The following is a 13922-nucleotide window of genomic DNA, read 5'->3' as shown; positions in this document are numbered from 1 at the left end:
ATAACACACAGATAGTGTTAGTCAATATTGATTTTAATTATTAGTAGTGTTTTAACAGTAGTTTTAACAGTTCTGTATGCTTTTAAATAAAGCATACGTACATGAAAAATGTAAAAATATTCAAAAGCAGATTGATACATTAAAATGTCTGAAAGTGTACACACAGTGATTTTAAAAATAACATTTGTCCGTTTATAAAAAGGAAACGTGATTGGTTGATATGCGATTGGAATGTAACAGTACATCATGGCAATATAGTGGTTAAAATCTACACATTTTCTTCATATTCAATAAAGGTCACATACAACATTCCATACAATTTGTACAGCATTCTGCAGGCATATTAGTAATAACATTTTTAGTAAAGTTTAAAGTAAAAGTTCAAATCAGACAAAATTAGCTTTTCTGGCAGTATGCTCCACATGTTTTGACACCCCTCCAAAAGCAGAAAGTGGAATCTTCTGGACCGCTGACATTATTACATAACAATTTCTCCTGGTTGTCATGGTGATGGGGGTGATAAATCTGGAGCTGAGACTCCCCCTGAATATCTTACTGTTTGCTGCCCCACCTTGATCCCCATAACACCTCCCCCTACCTGTTTCAAAAAACATTACACAATTTACCTTACCAAGTATCTTATCCTAGTTTTTTGTCTTCAGATTTACAGTTAATCTATTTTTTCCTGTTTCACTATCTCTTCCTCTCTCTTTTTCGTTCGTTCTCGATCTCCTTCAGCAGCCAAGACCAAGTCGGCTCTTTATACCCGTCACCATAACAACCACAAATGTTCTGACAGATTTGCTGCCACCGCATTGAGGTGTAGTGCACGCAAGAAAGAGAAATAAAGAGAGGGGAAAGGAGGTAAAGCAATGCCATCCACCCACACACATTCACAACAATAAATGTACGTTCTGTTCCTCGGTCATCAAAAATACTCCACTTGCTCTCTCTCTTTTTCTCACCCTTACATCTCTTCCTTCCTCTCTCATTCTGCCGTCAATATGCAGCACATTCTCTGCCATCTATATATATATATAGATCATTAAATTAAAGACCATAAAGAGCATTAGAACATATGTAATTTCTATTTTTTCCTATACAATAACCTAAATATTGTTTAATTGTTATTTCATAACTTCTAAAGTGCAATGTCTTCTACTGGCATGGGTATATTTTTTCTTATTATCATGTGTTAGTATAGGCATTAGAGAGTATCTATTTATTCCTGCCTCATCTTTATGTTTTGAATGTTATTTCATTATTTTCATATAACTTGCAAAGTGCATTATGTACCTCTGGCATGAAGGTGCTTATATATTTGCACATGATCATGTGTTAGTACATGGGGATTAGAGAACATCTACGTCATTTATATTTTATCTATGTAATGAATTAATGTTATTTTCACATCATTTTCAAGGTGCATAGTGTACTTCTGGCATAGATACGATTAGATTCTTGTACAACTTTGTCGTGTGTTAGTACGCTGTACTGTGGTTAGTGGTTAAACTGAAAGACAAGTGTATTTATCATTCTGCGACGTAGTAGCTTCTTCCTTAGTAAGCTCAGATGATGTACGATACACTGTTTTGTCTTTCATCTTTGGTTTTATTGTACAGTTTGACACTGTACTCCTGCTTGCTATGTCCACACCTCCACAGGAACCATTCCTTCTTTGCTTTTAAGCGGTGGAAGCAGGTTCTCCCCGCACAGGAAGTGCAACGGGAAATGGACCAGGATGCCCCTGACGGCCTGAAGTTCTTGTTTGGCTTTCTCGGGGTCGGCAAGGCTGATTTTTCTTGCATTCACATGGTCCACTAGCTCACGCAAGTTGCGAATGGAGTCCAGAGGAAGACATCGGAAGACCTGCAACACGAAGAGGAGACAAAGGCAAAGATGACACAATCCAATGTTTATTTTAAACTAAGAAACATCTTGGAAATATAATCCAAAAGTACTCCAACAGCCACGTTGAAATAACAGAGATTAGCATTGTCAGTGTAAATATATGGGTTATGTTACAAGAGAAGTATATGGGTGTTGTGCTATAGTATTGCAGGACTACTTAGAACCTGCAAATTACAATAATTAAAGGTCTTGTCATAGTTTAGACACGCATCCAGTGTATTCAAATTATGTCAAAGATTATAGGGGTCCCCTAGCTAAGACTTGAGAGTTTACATTTATCACTTTGTGGTGGCACAGCATAAGAATTTTACATTTATGTAGTATTTTAATAAAAAACAGAAAGCTCCCCCATATTCATATTTTTGTGCTTTATAGGGGGTCCCTCAATGCTTATGAGGTCCGGGACCCCCAAGCCCCCACCCCCAATTCCAACACTGATGCACAGTAAATGTAAATAAAAACCTTGAATAAAGGACATCAGATAGATGGGGAGTGTATTCATATTACTGCTGAGAATACAAGCTCTGTTTCTCACCTGTTCATAGATGTCAGCATTTGATTGGGCAATTTTGTTCCAAACGTTGTTGAAGAAATGATCACTAATTGGATCGTCAATGTTGAGAGTTGGGTCAGATTTCGCTCCGAGAAGCACACTGTATTTTATAAGGGAGAGAAAAACTGTTTAGTCTAAATTCTTATTATTTCAAACCTAAAACACATTTCACATACTGTAAATATCTTCATACTTTAAGATTCAGGGTTCCCACACCTTAGTTAACTTCAAATTCAAGGACTCTCCAGGCCCAACACCCTCAAATTCAGGGACTAAATGGGGGGACACATTTCAATTGAGAGCAAGGTTACATCGTGTTACCATTAAAGATACATTGTTACAGTGCCCTTTGAGGGAACTCGCGCTGTGTCACTACGGTGACACTTTGGGGACGCCCCCAAGGGTAAATGTGTCTGAATGTGTATATCAAATTCAACCAATGGTGAAGCTTACTGACAAAGACAGGGTGACGCGGGAGCCAGGAAGTATATCGCTATCTAAAATATTGCCAAAGACGTGTTATAGGGACGCAGAAAGTATGGCAAGAGAGATGCAGCGTCTCATTCCCTTCTCAGGGAACAACAGTGACATAAGTAACCCAAGATGTGTCAAACACAACTATGCAAAAAAAGCATTTTGGTATGAATCAACATTCGCATACAGAAGATATAAGCATTTAAAGCGAACAGTTTAGCATTTGTGCTTAAAAAGTCTAGAATTTTTATGATATTATTCTACACTACACAGGGAATAATATGGATTTTTTTCCAGAAAACATCTTGCATAAAATAGATTCAAGCACTTTCAATGACCTGTATCCATGTATGTATATTTTCAAAAACTTCCCAGGGCCTTGAATGTTTTCCACCAGACTCACAAACTTTCAAGGATTTCAATCACCCGTAGGAACCCTGAAGCTTAATCCTAAATTTTAAACATTTTCATAATCAGTGATTCTGTGCATTAGTGCCAAGTCAACAAAAATACAGAAAGAGAAACCAAAATGTGCTGATTTAACCAACTTTTAGACAGACTGAATGCATTTTAGCTCTGTCGAAAATCTACACAAATAAAAAAGTGACATGTGCAAAAACATTTTGTATCAGATAAGAAGATTAAAGTGGAATAATTTTATTCAAATCACATGATCCAGAGATATGCACACTGAACTCGGTCGTTTAAGGTCATATCCCAAGGCCAGCAGTGAAAGGTGCTACAGACACAAATATATTATTTGAAGCATCGCACTGTTTCCCTTGGCAACCAAGAGATGTTCTGGAGGCTGGCGGTATGGAACGCATCGTACTAACACACATTGCTCCACACACACACACCTCTTTCTCTCACACACTCCTACACAGATAGGAGAACAAATTATATAAAAGAATAAAAGCATCAGCTTTACTGCACAGACACCGATCCATCAGTTAGTCATACATTGTAGAGACATTAAGAGATGCATTATTATGGTATTTCAGAGAGAGATGGAAAAGTGATTGGCATTTGGATGGTGATCCTTACACACCTTGATCCAAAGTGCAAGGGTTCTCCTCAACTACCTACAGTGTGCATAATATATTGCAGTCCACCAACAGTGCACCAAATGCATCAAATTTCATGCTGTGCAATTATTTTGAATTGGGTGACAATAACAACAGAAGTGCAGTTTGTACACTCTGCACTTCAACTCGGGTGAAAAATTCGCATGACATGAAGTTACACCAAGTTAATCTAGAACGAGTAACGTGATGCCCTGCGTTTGGTGTGTACGTAGCATAACTGTGGGTTCACACCAGCCGCATTTGAGGCGTCATATTCACGTCTAGTTTGCCGCTTAAACATTTTGAGTTTACTCAATTCATTCACACGTGAAAATGTAGTCATCGAGACATTCACGCGGAAATTCGCGTCATGGGAGGGGCTTCTGCGACTCCGCTCGTTTCCTGTAATCACGTCACTAGTAGAGCAAGCTCCTCATTGGGTAATGCAGAATGGCATCTACCACGCCGCGCTAAACGCCTCATTTGCGCCGCAAGACCTCCAGATGGCGCCAGCACGTCTTTATGCTGCATTTACACCAGCCGCATTTGAGGTGTCAAAATCGTGTCTACCGCGCCTAGTTTGTCACTTGAACATTTTGAGTTTACTTAATTCATTCACACGTGAAATTCTAGTCATCGACACATTCACGTGGAAATTCGTGTCATGGGAGGGGCTTCTACGAATCCGCTTGCTTCCTGTAATCACGTCACTACTAGAGCAAGTCCTCATTGGGTAACGCGGAATGGCGTCTACCAGCCGCGCTAAACGCCTCATTCGTGCCGCAAGACCTCCAGACGCGTACCAACGCGCCTTTATGCTGCATTTACACCAGCCGAGTTTGAGGTGTCAAAATCGCGTCTACCGCACCTAGTTTGCCACTTGAACAGTTTGAATGCATTTGACGCGCGTCAGAGGCAAAATCCGCTTCTTGTGGGAGGGGCAAGTGCTATGCGGTTGTCTGTTTGCAAGATGGCTGATGTTGATTGTGCATTTATCGAGAGAGTTACCGGTTTGTATTTGGTCACCTTACTATAGGAGGAAAATAGTTGAAAAAACGGCGGGAATGCCGCAGGTCGATAAACATCACGTGACTCAAAAGTGAAATGTGTATTTACAACTTACCACGTTGCCCAATGTCCTCAGTGACACTCTTCCAAGCGAGGTCCTTTTTATTCCTCTCTCTATAGAAATAAGAACTTGTGTTGTATAGCTCCAGGTGACTGCTCACTGACAATATAAAGTGTTCCTTCATGTTGAATGAGTGACTCTGGGCAGGGCTGCCACCACAGCAGCAAGCAGGTTCCTGATTGGTTAGCGCGGCGCGAAAATCCACCAAAGTTAAAATTTTTCAACTCGGGCATCAGCTGCAAATTCGCATCAAACACAAAATGCACAAAAAGCACCATTCGTGCGCACCAGACCAGACAGTCAATTCGCGGCATTCGTGCACACTAGACGCATCTACCGCGCTAAATGCCTCATTCACGCCACGAGACCTCCAGACGTGCGTCAATGCGTCTTCACATTGACTTAACATTGAAATCACTCGCACTTGACGCCTCTACCGTGGCTGGTGTAAACGCAGCATTACAGTGACTTAACATTGAATTCACTCGCACTTGACGCCTCTACCGTGGCTGGTCTGAATGCAGCATAAGTAATCAAATATTGATATCGGCACAAAAATGTTGTTTCGGTGCATCCCCTTTTGTAATTTTCCCACTATAAGTATATATACAGGTATAGTGCAGGTATACAGGTTTAGTGCTCACACACAGGTATGTGTTTGCCAAAAAAAGTGTACTGCAGGGTTCCCGTTTACAATTTACATTTTTGCTCACACCTACAAAGTGGCAATTTTAACACGTTATAATAAATTATCTATGTGTTATTTTGAGCTAGAACTTCACATACGTACTCTGGGGAAACCACAGATTCAATTTTCATCTAAAAAATCTTGTGAAATGTCCCCTTTAAACAAAGCTTGCCAAGTTTATCCTAGACACACACACATATATACACACCCAAAGCACTCCTTTCGCAAGGCGAGTGCTAGTGGCCCGGCCTGGTACTCCTCTCCATTCATGACTGAAGGAACACTTTCTTCATCCTCCACCAGCACGGCCAGCTCACTGTCACGACTACCCAGCATGCTCCTGTCATTAATGTTGGCTGACCCTGATAACAAAAGGAGAGGAAGGATAGAACTTAAAAGCCACATTTTCACCTTCTGCCAGCAGATGGCCTTTAGAGCTCGTGATCATAACAGAAATAGTACTGTGAGAATCCTGTGTCATATACATATATGGCTGTCTCTGATGGTCAATTTTACAAAGTTACATTCATTTGAAGGCCTCACCTATGATGTAGCGGCGGTCATCAGCGATGAGGGCTTTGCTGTGGACATAAATGAGTTCTGTAACAGGCAAATTGCTGAGCTGAGCGTGTGTGCGCAGACCACACAGAGAAAAATACTGTGTCCATTCATCCTGCACTGATAAAAAGATGCAACAGTCATTAAAACAATAGCAGACCGTTTGTGTGATTGCTTAATGGGTTGAACAATGGGTAACGCATGGCTGGGTGAAAAAAGAAAACATTAATGATTTATCTATGTTAGACATTTAGGGGTGCTTTCCTGGACAGGGACTGGTCTTAGTTTAATTAAAAAATATAACTAGTTTTAACAAACATGCCTTACTAAAAATATTACTTGTGTGCATTTTGAGGCAAAACAAAAGGACACTGATGTATTTTAAGATAGGTCAGTGCAAGTTGTTTTCAGTTTGGACGGCTCTTACATTTATTTTAGTTTAGGACTAGTCTAATCCCTGTCTGGGAAACCGCCCCTTAGAGTCACTAACAGACAGAGAGAACTGAAAGTGACAGATTTAGTTCATCATGACAGGATGCAAAAATGTACCACACTGTCAAAACAGCAGACAGCTAAATAAGTTTCTGTCAGACACTTACTTTTCTCCTTTAATCTTGACAGGATGGAGTGCTCTCCTCTATTAATTGTCCTAAACCAGAAATAATAAAAGTTTATTCTTTGGATGTTTTACTAATAAATGATCAAGTATTTTGTCTCGTCACTATGGTATTAATGTAGATGTGTTTATGTGTGCACCTGTAGGTAAAATGCAGTATAGCCTGAATGGCGTTTCCTCCTCCCTGACTGATGTCACCCTCAAACCCGGGCAGCAGCGGAATTACAACAAACACCCTGTATTTCTTTCCCTCACTATACCAACACAGAGAGAGAGAGAGAGAGAGAGAGAGAGAGAGAGAGAGAGAGAGAGGAGAGAGAGAGAGTTACACACACACACACACAGCAGAGAAACAAAGCCTTCACTTCATTCTAGAAAAATGAATAGTTGACAAGGAAAATATGGTATAATACATGCTTCAAAATTAAATCATACAAACTGTCTGCCTAAAAAAAATTAACAAAGCGTGAAATTTTATCTTTTATCCCAGTGGGAAATTACCAAAGTTTATTTGGGATACATACAGTTTTTTTCAGGCTTCCATATATCTATATGGAACATTCCTTAAACAACTACAGTTATATTGCCAGTAAAACAAAATGAGGAAAAAAATCAAGATGTATCTTCACATTTTATAGGAGGCAGTGTTTGACTAACTTATGCTTTTTATGACACTGCTAGTAGGCTTTGAAGCGGTTCACGGAACGAAAACGAAAACCAGAAACTTGTGATGTTTTGTAAGAAACAGAAACAAAACCAGAAACTTTCAAAAAAAAAAAAGTTCTGGAACAGAATCGTTTCTTTAAAATAACGGTAACCGGTTAATACCGTAATTTTTTTCGTTATTCGACAAGATTTCTGTGCAATACTCAGTGAACTTCCGTTCATCGTTGACTCATCGGAGAAATGAGAAGCTTGCCACCAGCAAGTAACCTACTCAAGCCAAAGTCTCTAATGCTCAATCATAAGAGGGAAATATTGTAGGCTACCAATTATCTCAAGATGTTTGTTTTTTAATACTAATTAGTGGTGTAACTGATCGCAGTTGATCCGTGATCCATACAGATCAGGACCCACGGTTCGGCTCGCTTTCTATCCGCGGATTAATACGCAAATTTAAATAGAAAGTTGATCATTTGCACGTGTTTCAAAGGCTTGCAAAGGCCGACTCCAATCAAACATGATTATCCCTATGCCCTTCAAAGATCAGAATGGATGTATAAACTTGAGAGAGAGTTGCGCTATAGTGTCTCATACTGTAGTCCATTAAAATCCATTTGGCGAATAAAGCAATGAAAAACAACATAATTTTCACTTTATGTGGAGCGACTATTTATGCTGCATCTTCTCCCCGAAGCACCATTTGGAATTCGTCCTCCGTCTGTGTGTGTGCACATGTTAAGGTCAGAATTACAGTTATGCCGCTTACATAATGTAGCCTTTTTTAAAGGTGCATTGTGTAAATTTTAGCAGCATCTAGTGGTGAGGTTGCAAATTGCAACAAATGGCTCAGTCCACTGCTCACCCCTCAGTTTTGAAACACATAGAGAGGTTACTGTAGCCGCCACCACCCAAACATGTCATCGTCAGAGACAACTTAGTAAAAAAAGTTTGTCCATTAAAGGAGAATTTCACCCGTAGAAACATTAATCTTTATTGAAAGTGTGTCATATTTGTAGTCGAAATGTAGCATACATTTCGAATTTGGTGCCTATTTGACCGAAAAAAGGGGTGTTTGTAGTCTCACTCCCTCAACAAAAATATAGCACTTCCTTCTTTCAATGATGCAAAATGATGATTTTTACATCATTGAAAGAAGGAAGTGCAACATTGAAATCTGTATTTCTCCTGTCACAGTGGAAACTGAGGAAATGATGCACGACCATTCAGAAGCATGTCTGGGGTTCTAACTATACAAAGATTAATGCAAATGGGTGAAGTGTCCCTTTAAGGGTTTCTGTAGAAACATGGCTGCACAAAATGGCGACTTCCATGTAAGGAGACCCTCTGTGTATGTAGATAAAAACGTCTCATTCTAAGGTAAGAAACACATAATGGTTCATTATGAAAGGTCTTTATTCACCCCTGACAATATAGTTTTGTATATTATTTTGCATTTCTGTCAAGAGATCCTTCTAAAAATTACACACTGCACCTTTAATGTTTGATAACAATATAGAGCCCTTTACAAATTTTGTAGACTAATCATTTAACTTTAATGCCCTAATGATCAGCCTACTTATTTGTATGTCCCACAGCTGACGGGGAACGTTTTTAACCGGTTTGGGAACTTTATTTTTTGTTCTAACCGATTCGGGAATGTCAATTTAATGGTTGAACTGAAATCCGTAAACGTTAAAATACAGTTTCTGTTCGGAACGAACCAATTGGGGAAAAAATCTGGTTCAAAGCCCTGCTAGTAACTCAATAACATGTGCTATGTGTCACTGATATACAATTCTGGGGTAAAAAAGACAAACATCTCATGAACGTGAACATCTTATTCTCAGTGCAACCAATCAGTAGCTATGTTTTAATCCAAGATTGCGTATTAAACTTATGCGCATAATTGTAAAAACGCATAAAAAATTTGCAAATAAAACATGAATTTCCATCAAGTGAGCTGAAGAGTGCAAAATTGTCACTTCCTGATAAATATTATATATTTATATACCATATTTTCCAGACTATGAGTCACACTTTTTTCATAGTTTGCCTGGTCCTGCGACTTCATAGTCGGGTGCGACTTCTATGTCAAAATTAATTCATATGAACCAAGAGAAACCATTACCGTCTACAGCTGCGAGAGTCTGCTCTATGCTGCTCCGGTATTTATCCAATTTAATGGATTTAGTGATGTGGGAGCTTGGTGAACTTGAATTGGCTTGGTCATGTTAATATAGCCTATTTAGCCTCCCAGGTATGTTCTGTATGCTATTGTGTTAGCTGAATAAATGTTAATGTTATGTTAACATGGACAAACACCTATTCAGGCTGCTGTTCTGTGTGCCACTGTTTAGTTGAATAACTTGCCTTTCCAGATTAAAAGTCTGTTCTTGGGCTTGAATTTTGTAAAATCATTTTCTAAATAAATGTGACGTATAGTCCAGTGTGACTTATATAATTTTTTCCTCTTCAAAACGCATTTTTGAATGATGCAACTTATAGTCCGTAGTAACTTATAGTCCGGAAAATACGGTATAATCTTTTGTATTTTTGTATATAATAAATATATATTATTTTTATGCACATTTTTAGAATGTTTCCATCCAGTGTTTTTTATGGGCATCTCCAAAAAGCGCATAAAAATATGTGGATGGAGACATAGCTATTGATAGGTAAGGCAAAAAGGTCATTTTGAACCCCGACTGCACAACAGATAACTTTGTATTATGTTTCACACTGCTAACACACCTGTGAGCACGTAGGATTCGCTTGACAATAGCGTCCCCGATGGTGTTGTGTACGCTCTTCTCATCTGCGCAGCTGATGAAGAACTGATTCTGAAAAAGAATGGGAACAGCAGATGGTTTGCCTCTGGGGTGACTCTATATCACATACTGCAAAAGTGAGAACCACATGCGTGTTATTGTCTGTGAAGTTCTTGTAGTAATCATTTCATAACCTTTATGGCCAAACTTAAACTTATTTTGTAAACATGGTATTAGCATTTAATGACCAAAATCTTATTGTTTTTAAAGGCAGAGGTCAAAGAGGTCAAAAAACGACAACTAATGCCCCATACACATTACAAGCGACTTTGTCGCTGTGTGTCGCTTGATTCTTTCAATTAGGTCATTAGGAGGTGGTTTCTAAATCTGGCTGTCATAGACAAATGAATACCGTCCACTCCATTAACTGACGAGAGGTGCATGACGTGCTTTGCTCTACTGCTTTGCTCTCATTGGTAAGTCGCTCCCTAAAGTCGCTTATCAGTCGAATACAGTTTGACTTTTCTCAACTTTGTCATGTCGCTACACACCCCACTCAGTCGCCAACGGTCAATGTCGCTCGTGTCGCCAGAAGTCGGCAAGTTCATTTCCATTGAAATTAATGAGATCATGTCGCTCTGCTACTGCTATTCGCTTATGGTCTGAATGGGGCATAAAGGTACATTCACATTATAAGCGACTTTGTCGTTTGTCTCTTCAAAAGAGACGTTTCTAAATCTGGTTGTCATAAAAAAATTTGTACCGTCCACTCCAGTAACTGACGAGAGATGGATGACGTGAACTCCACTGCTTCGTTCTCATTGGTAGTCGCCCCGCAAGTCGCTCATAACTTGCATAAAGTAAAACATTTCTCAACTTTGTCGCCCCAACCAGAAGCCAACGGTCACTGTCGCCGGAAGTCGCCAAGCTGCCATTGAAATCAATGAGATTGCGTCGCTCTGCTACTGTTAGTCGCTGCTAGTCTGAATGTAGTCTCAGCCTCAGACGTCACGGCCACAAACTGTTGGCTGAACGTCTGATGTTTTTCGTACACTTTTCTGGAAACCCTGTGAGAATGTTAAAGTCATCTTTGATTGGTTGGAAAAAAACGGATTTCCAGGAGACGCGAGTGTCGCGATTAGTTTCAGTCCCTGGAAAACAAAGCTCTGACGTTCCATTGAGGAAGAGAATCAGTCGTGTTCACGTGGATAATAATGAGCAGTTATCATGATCAGCTAAACATTGGATTCTCAAAAATATGCATAGTTCGTGGCATCGACTCTCTAAAAGACGTCCAAGAGTTTTCTTTAAGGGAGTTTAAAAGTTTGGTTCTCCTGAATTGCTTGTATGTGTTAAAAAGTGGAGAGATATGCTTCAAACAGACGTTTAACAGGATCGTCTCATTGGTGTGGCTGTTGATGAAGTGCTCAACGTTGTCATATGGTGAGTAATGTTGTTTATTTAGATACTATTTGGTTGCGGCTGGTTATTTCAATAACTGACTTGTTGCCAGCCGGCTCGTTATTGTGGGGAGTCCGAAACGTGAAGCTAGACAAAACAAACTGTGATTGGTTGTTTGACATGTCGGTCAAACAGCTCGTGGGCGGCCTTTGCTTTGTCCAGAAAAAGCAGCGAAAAACACAATACCTTCAGTATTGAAGGTCTGGCTACGCGAGACTAGTGTGAATGCAGCTTAAGGTGTAGCTTGCAAAGGAGCGTGCAATAATGTGAGTAGTAGTCTTCCCCTCCATTGCTGATGTCGATCAATCCAACGAGACTCACAAATCATGTCAATTGATGTCGTAAATCAATGTAAAGTTTTTGTAACCATTACTTTATAACGTAAGCCATTTTATAGAAACAACAGAGTGGCGTACTGTACACTACAACTACTTCCATATGCAACGAATGATCTGCATATGACATTAAAGTATTGCGAGAGCGACTTTTGTAACAAAATATATAACATTGTGCTGGTGAATTTGGATATTTGAATCTTTAAGGACACAACAATTCAATCTGGATGCAGTTTGGGGGAATCTGTTCTATCCATTCCAGTTTTTATAGTATGACTGGCATTAGGACCCTGTTTCCTTGATTTTAATAAATCAGAGGGCTATTGTGAGTTGCCAGCTGAATGCAGTAAAATCACATGATTCAGTGGGAATGAACACTGCATACAGCTCAACAACAGTGACACTGTGTTTGTGAAAAGAGACCAATGCCTTTTGTGTGTGGGCATTAAGTCTTATGAGTCAGAGGTAAATGTTGTTGGCTTACTCAGGTTACTCAGGAGTGTGTGTTACCTCTAGATACACGTAATGCTCGCTGTTCTCAATAACATGTATGTAGGCATTGAGGATAGAGCGTTCACAAGTGCCAGCAGACCAGCGGTCGACAGAACGGAGAACCTAAAAGAGAGAACAAAGGAGACAATATATGACTGCAAAGAAAAAAATAAACTGAATGATGAAGAGAAAACGGCAATAAATGTGTTTGAAAGTTGTACCTGTACAGAGGCTTTTCTGGCTTCAGGAACACTGAACGGAAGCTTATCTGCTGTACAATGAGATTTCGGAAGTAGGTACGGGTAGAAGTCATCCTTGTACTTATTTTTGAAGATCTTAAAAGGACATATAAAAAACATTAGTTTGTACAATACATGTTACTTCATAAAAAATATTAAATTTATTAGTTATTAAACTTCTCACCTTAGTGAAGTTCCACCGCTGAATGAAGTGCCGTGCAAGGTCTCTGGCTGCTTTTCCGTGATGCACCGCGCCCAGATCCCGCCAGGGGATACGTGGTACCTGGGTCCTGTCAACATTGTCTGGGAAAAAAAGAAAAATAAGTAGGTGTTATTCTTAATTCTGATTGGATGATCTGATCACAAAGGAACTCTTGCAAATATATATAAAACAACGTCATTAAACAACGTCATTTTTATTGATTTGATCTCGCGCCATCTAGCGGCGCAGATAATACAAATTGCATCTTTAAGTGCTACACTACTGGCTAAACTTCAAATGACAAAATTTGGTTTTAGTTTAAAAATGTTATATTTATGAAAATATATCTTTTTATCAAAGTGTGTACCTTGATAAGGCTGATCCAGCTGTGTCCAGTCTCTCTTGATGAAGTTGCTGTAATCTTTTCCAAGCCACATGAGGGCATTACAGCTCAGGTCTACTTCATCCTCACACTTTTGACCTGACTCAGGGTCTGTCAGAGGAATTGCAGAACTGTCTACTGTATCAGACTGAAACAGAAATACCAGGACAGGAAAATAAAACAGAAAAAAAGACAAGTAAAAGGAAAAAAGCAAGGCATCAAGACTTTATATAAAAGTATAGTTCATCGAAAAAAAATCTTTACAGTCATTATTTACTCATAATGTATAATTTATACAGTATGTTTTTTGTAATTATACAGTACTGTGCAAAAGTCTTAGGCCACCATGCTACCATAAGATTTGTTGTTTTTGCAATTGTATAG

General features: G+C 39.3%; 1 protein-coding gene across 1 annotated transcript in view; it reads right to left on the bottom strand.

The window, feature by feature from the left end:
* Positions 1–15: 15 nt before the first annotated feature.
* Positions 16–13922, bottom strand: part of pld2 (phospholipase D2) — a 34376-nt gene continuing 20469 nt past the window's right edge. The window contains exons 16-26 of the mRNA XM_055199818.2: positions 13524–13686; positions 13139–13257; positions 12937–13050; positions 12734–12838; positions 10411–10499; positions 7137–7250; positions 6980–7029; positions 6366–6500; positions 6031–6184; positions 2447–2564; positions 16–1869 (exon numbers count right to left, since the gene is read on the bottom strand). Of these exons, the coding sequence (XP_055055793.2) occupies positions 1645–1869; positions 2447–2564; positions 6031–6184; positions 6366–6500; positions 6980–7029; positions 7137–7250; positions 10411–10499; positions 12734–12838; positions 12937–13050; positions 13139–13257; positions 13524–13686 (1386 nt within the window). The 3' untranslated portion in view covers positions 16–1644. The remainder of the gene's footprint in view (positions 1870–2446; positions 2565–6030; positions 6185–6365; positions 6501–6979; positions 7030–7136; positions 7251–10410; positions 10500–12733; positions 12839–12936; positions 13051–13138; positions 13258–13523; positions 13687–13922) is intronic.

This window comes from Misgurnus anguillicaudatus, chromosome 22 (genome assembly GCF_027580225.2).
Source record: "Misgurnus anguillicaudatus chromosome 22, ASM2758022v2, whole genome shotgun sequence".
NCBI classification, from domain to species: domain Eukaryota; kingdom Metazoa; phylum Chordata; class Actinopteri; order Cypriniformes; family Cobitidae; genus Misgurnus; species Misgurnus anguillicaudatus.
The sequence above is the reverse complement of the archived record's forward strand: the minus strand, read 5'-3'. Positions and strand labels throughout refer to the sequence as shown.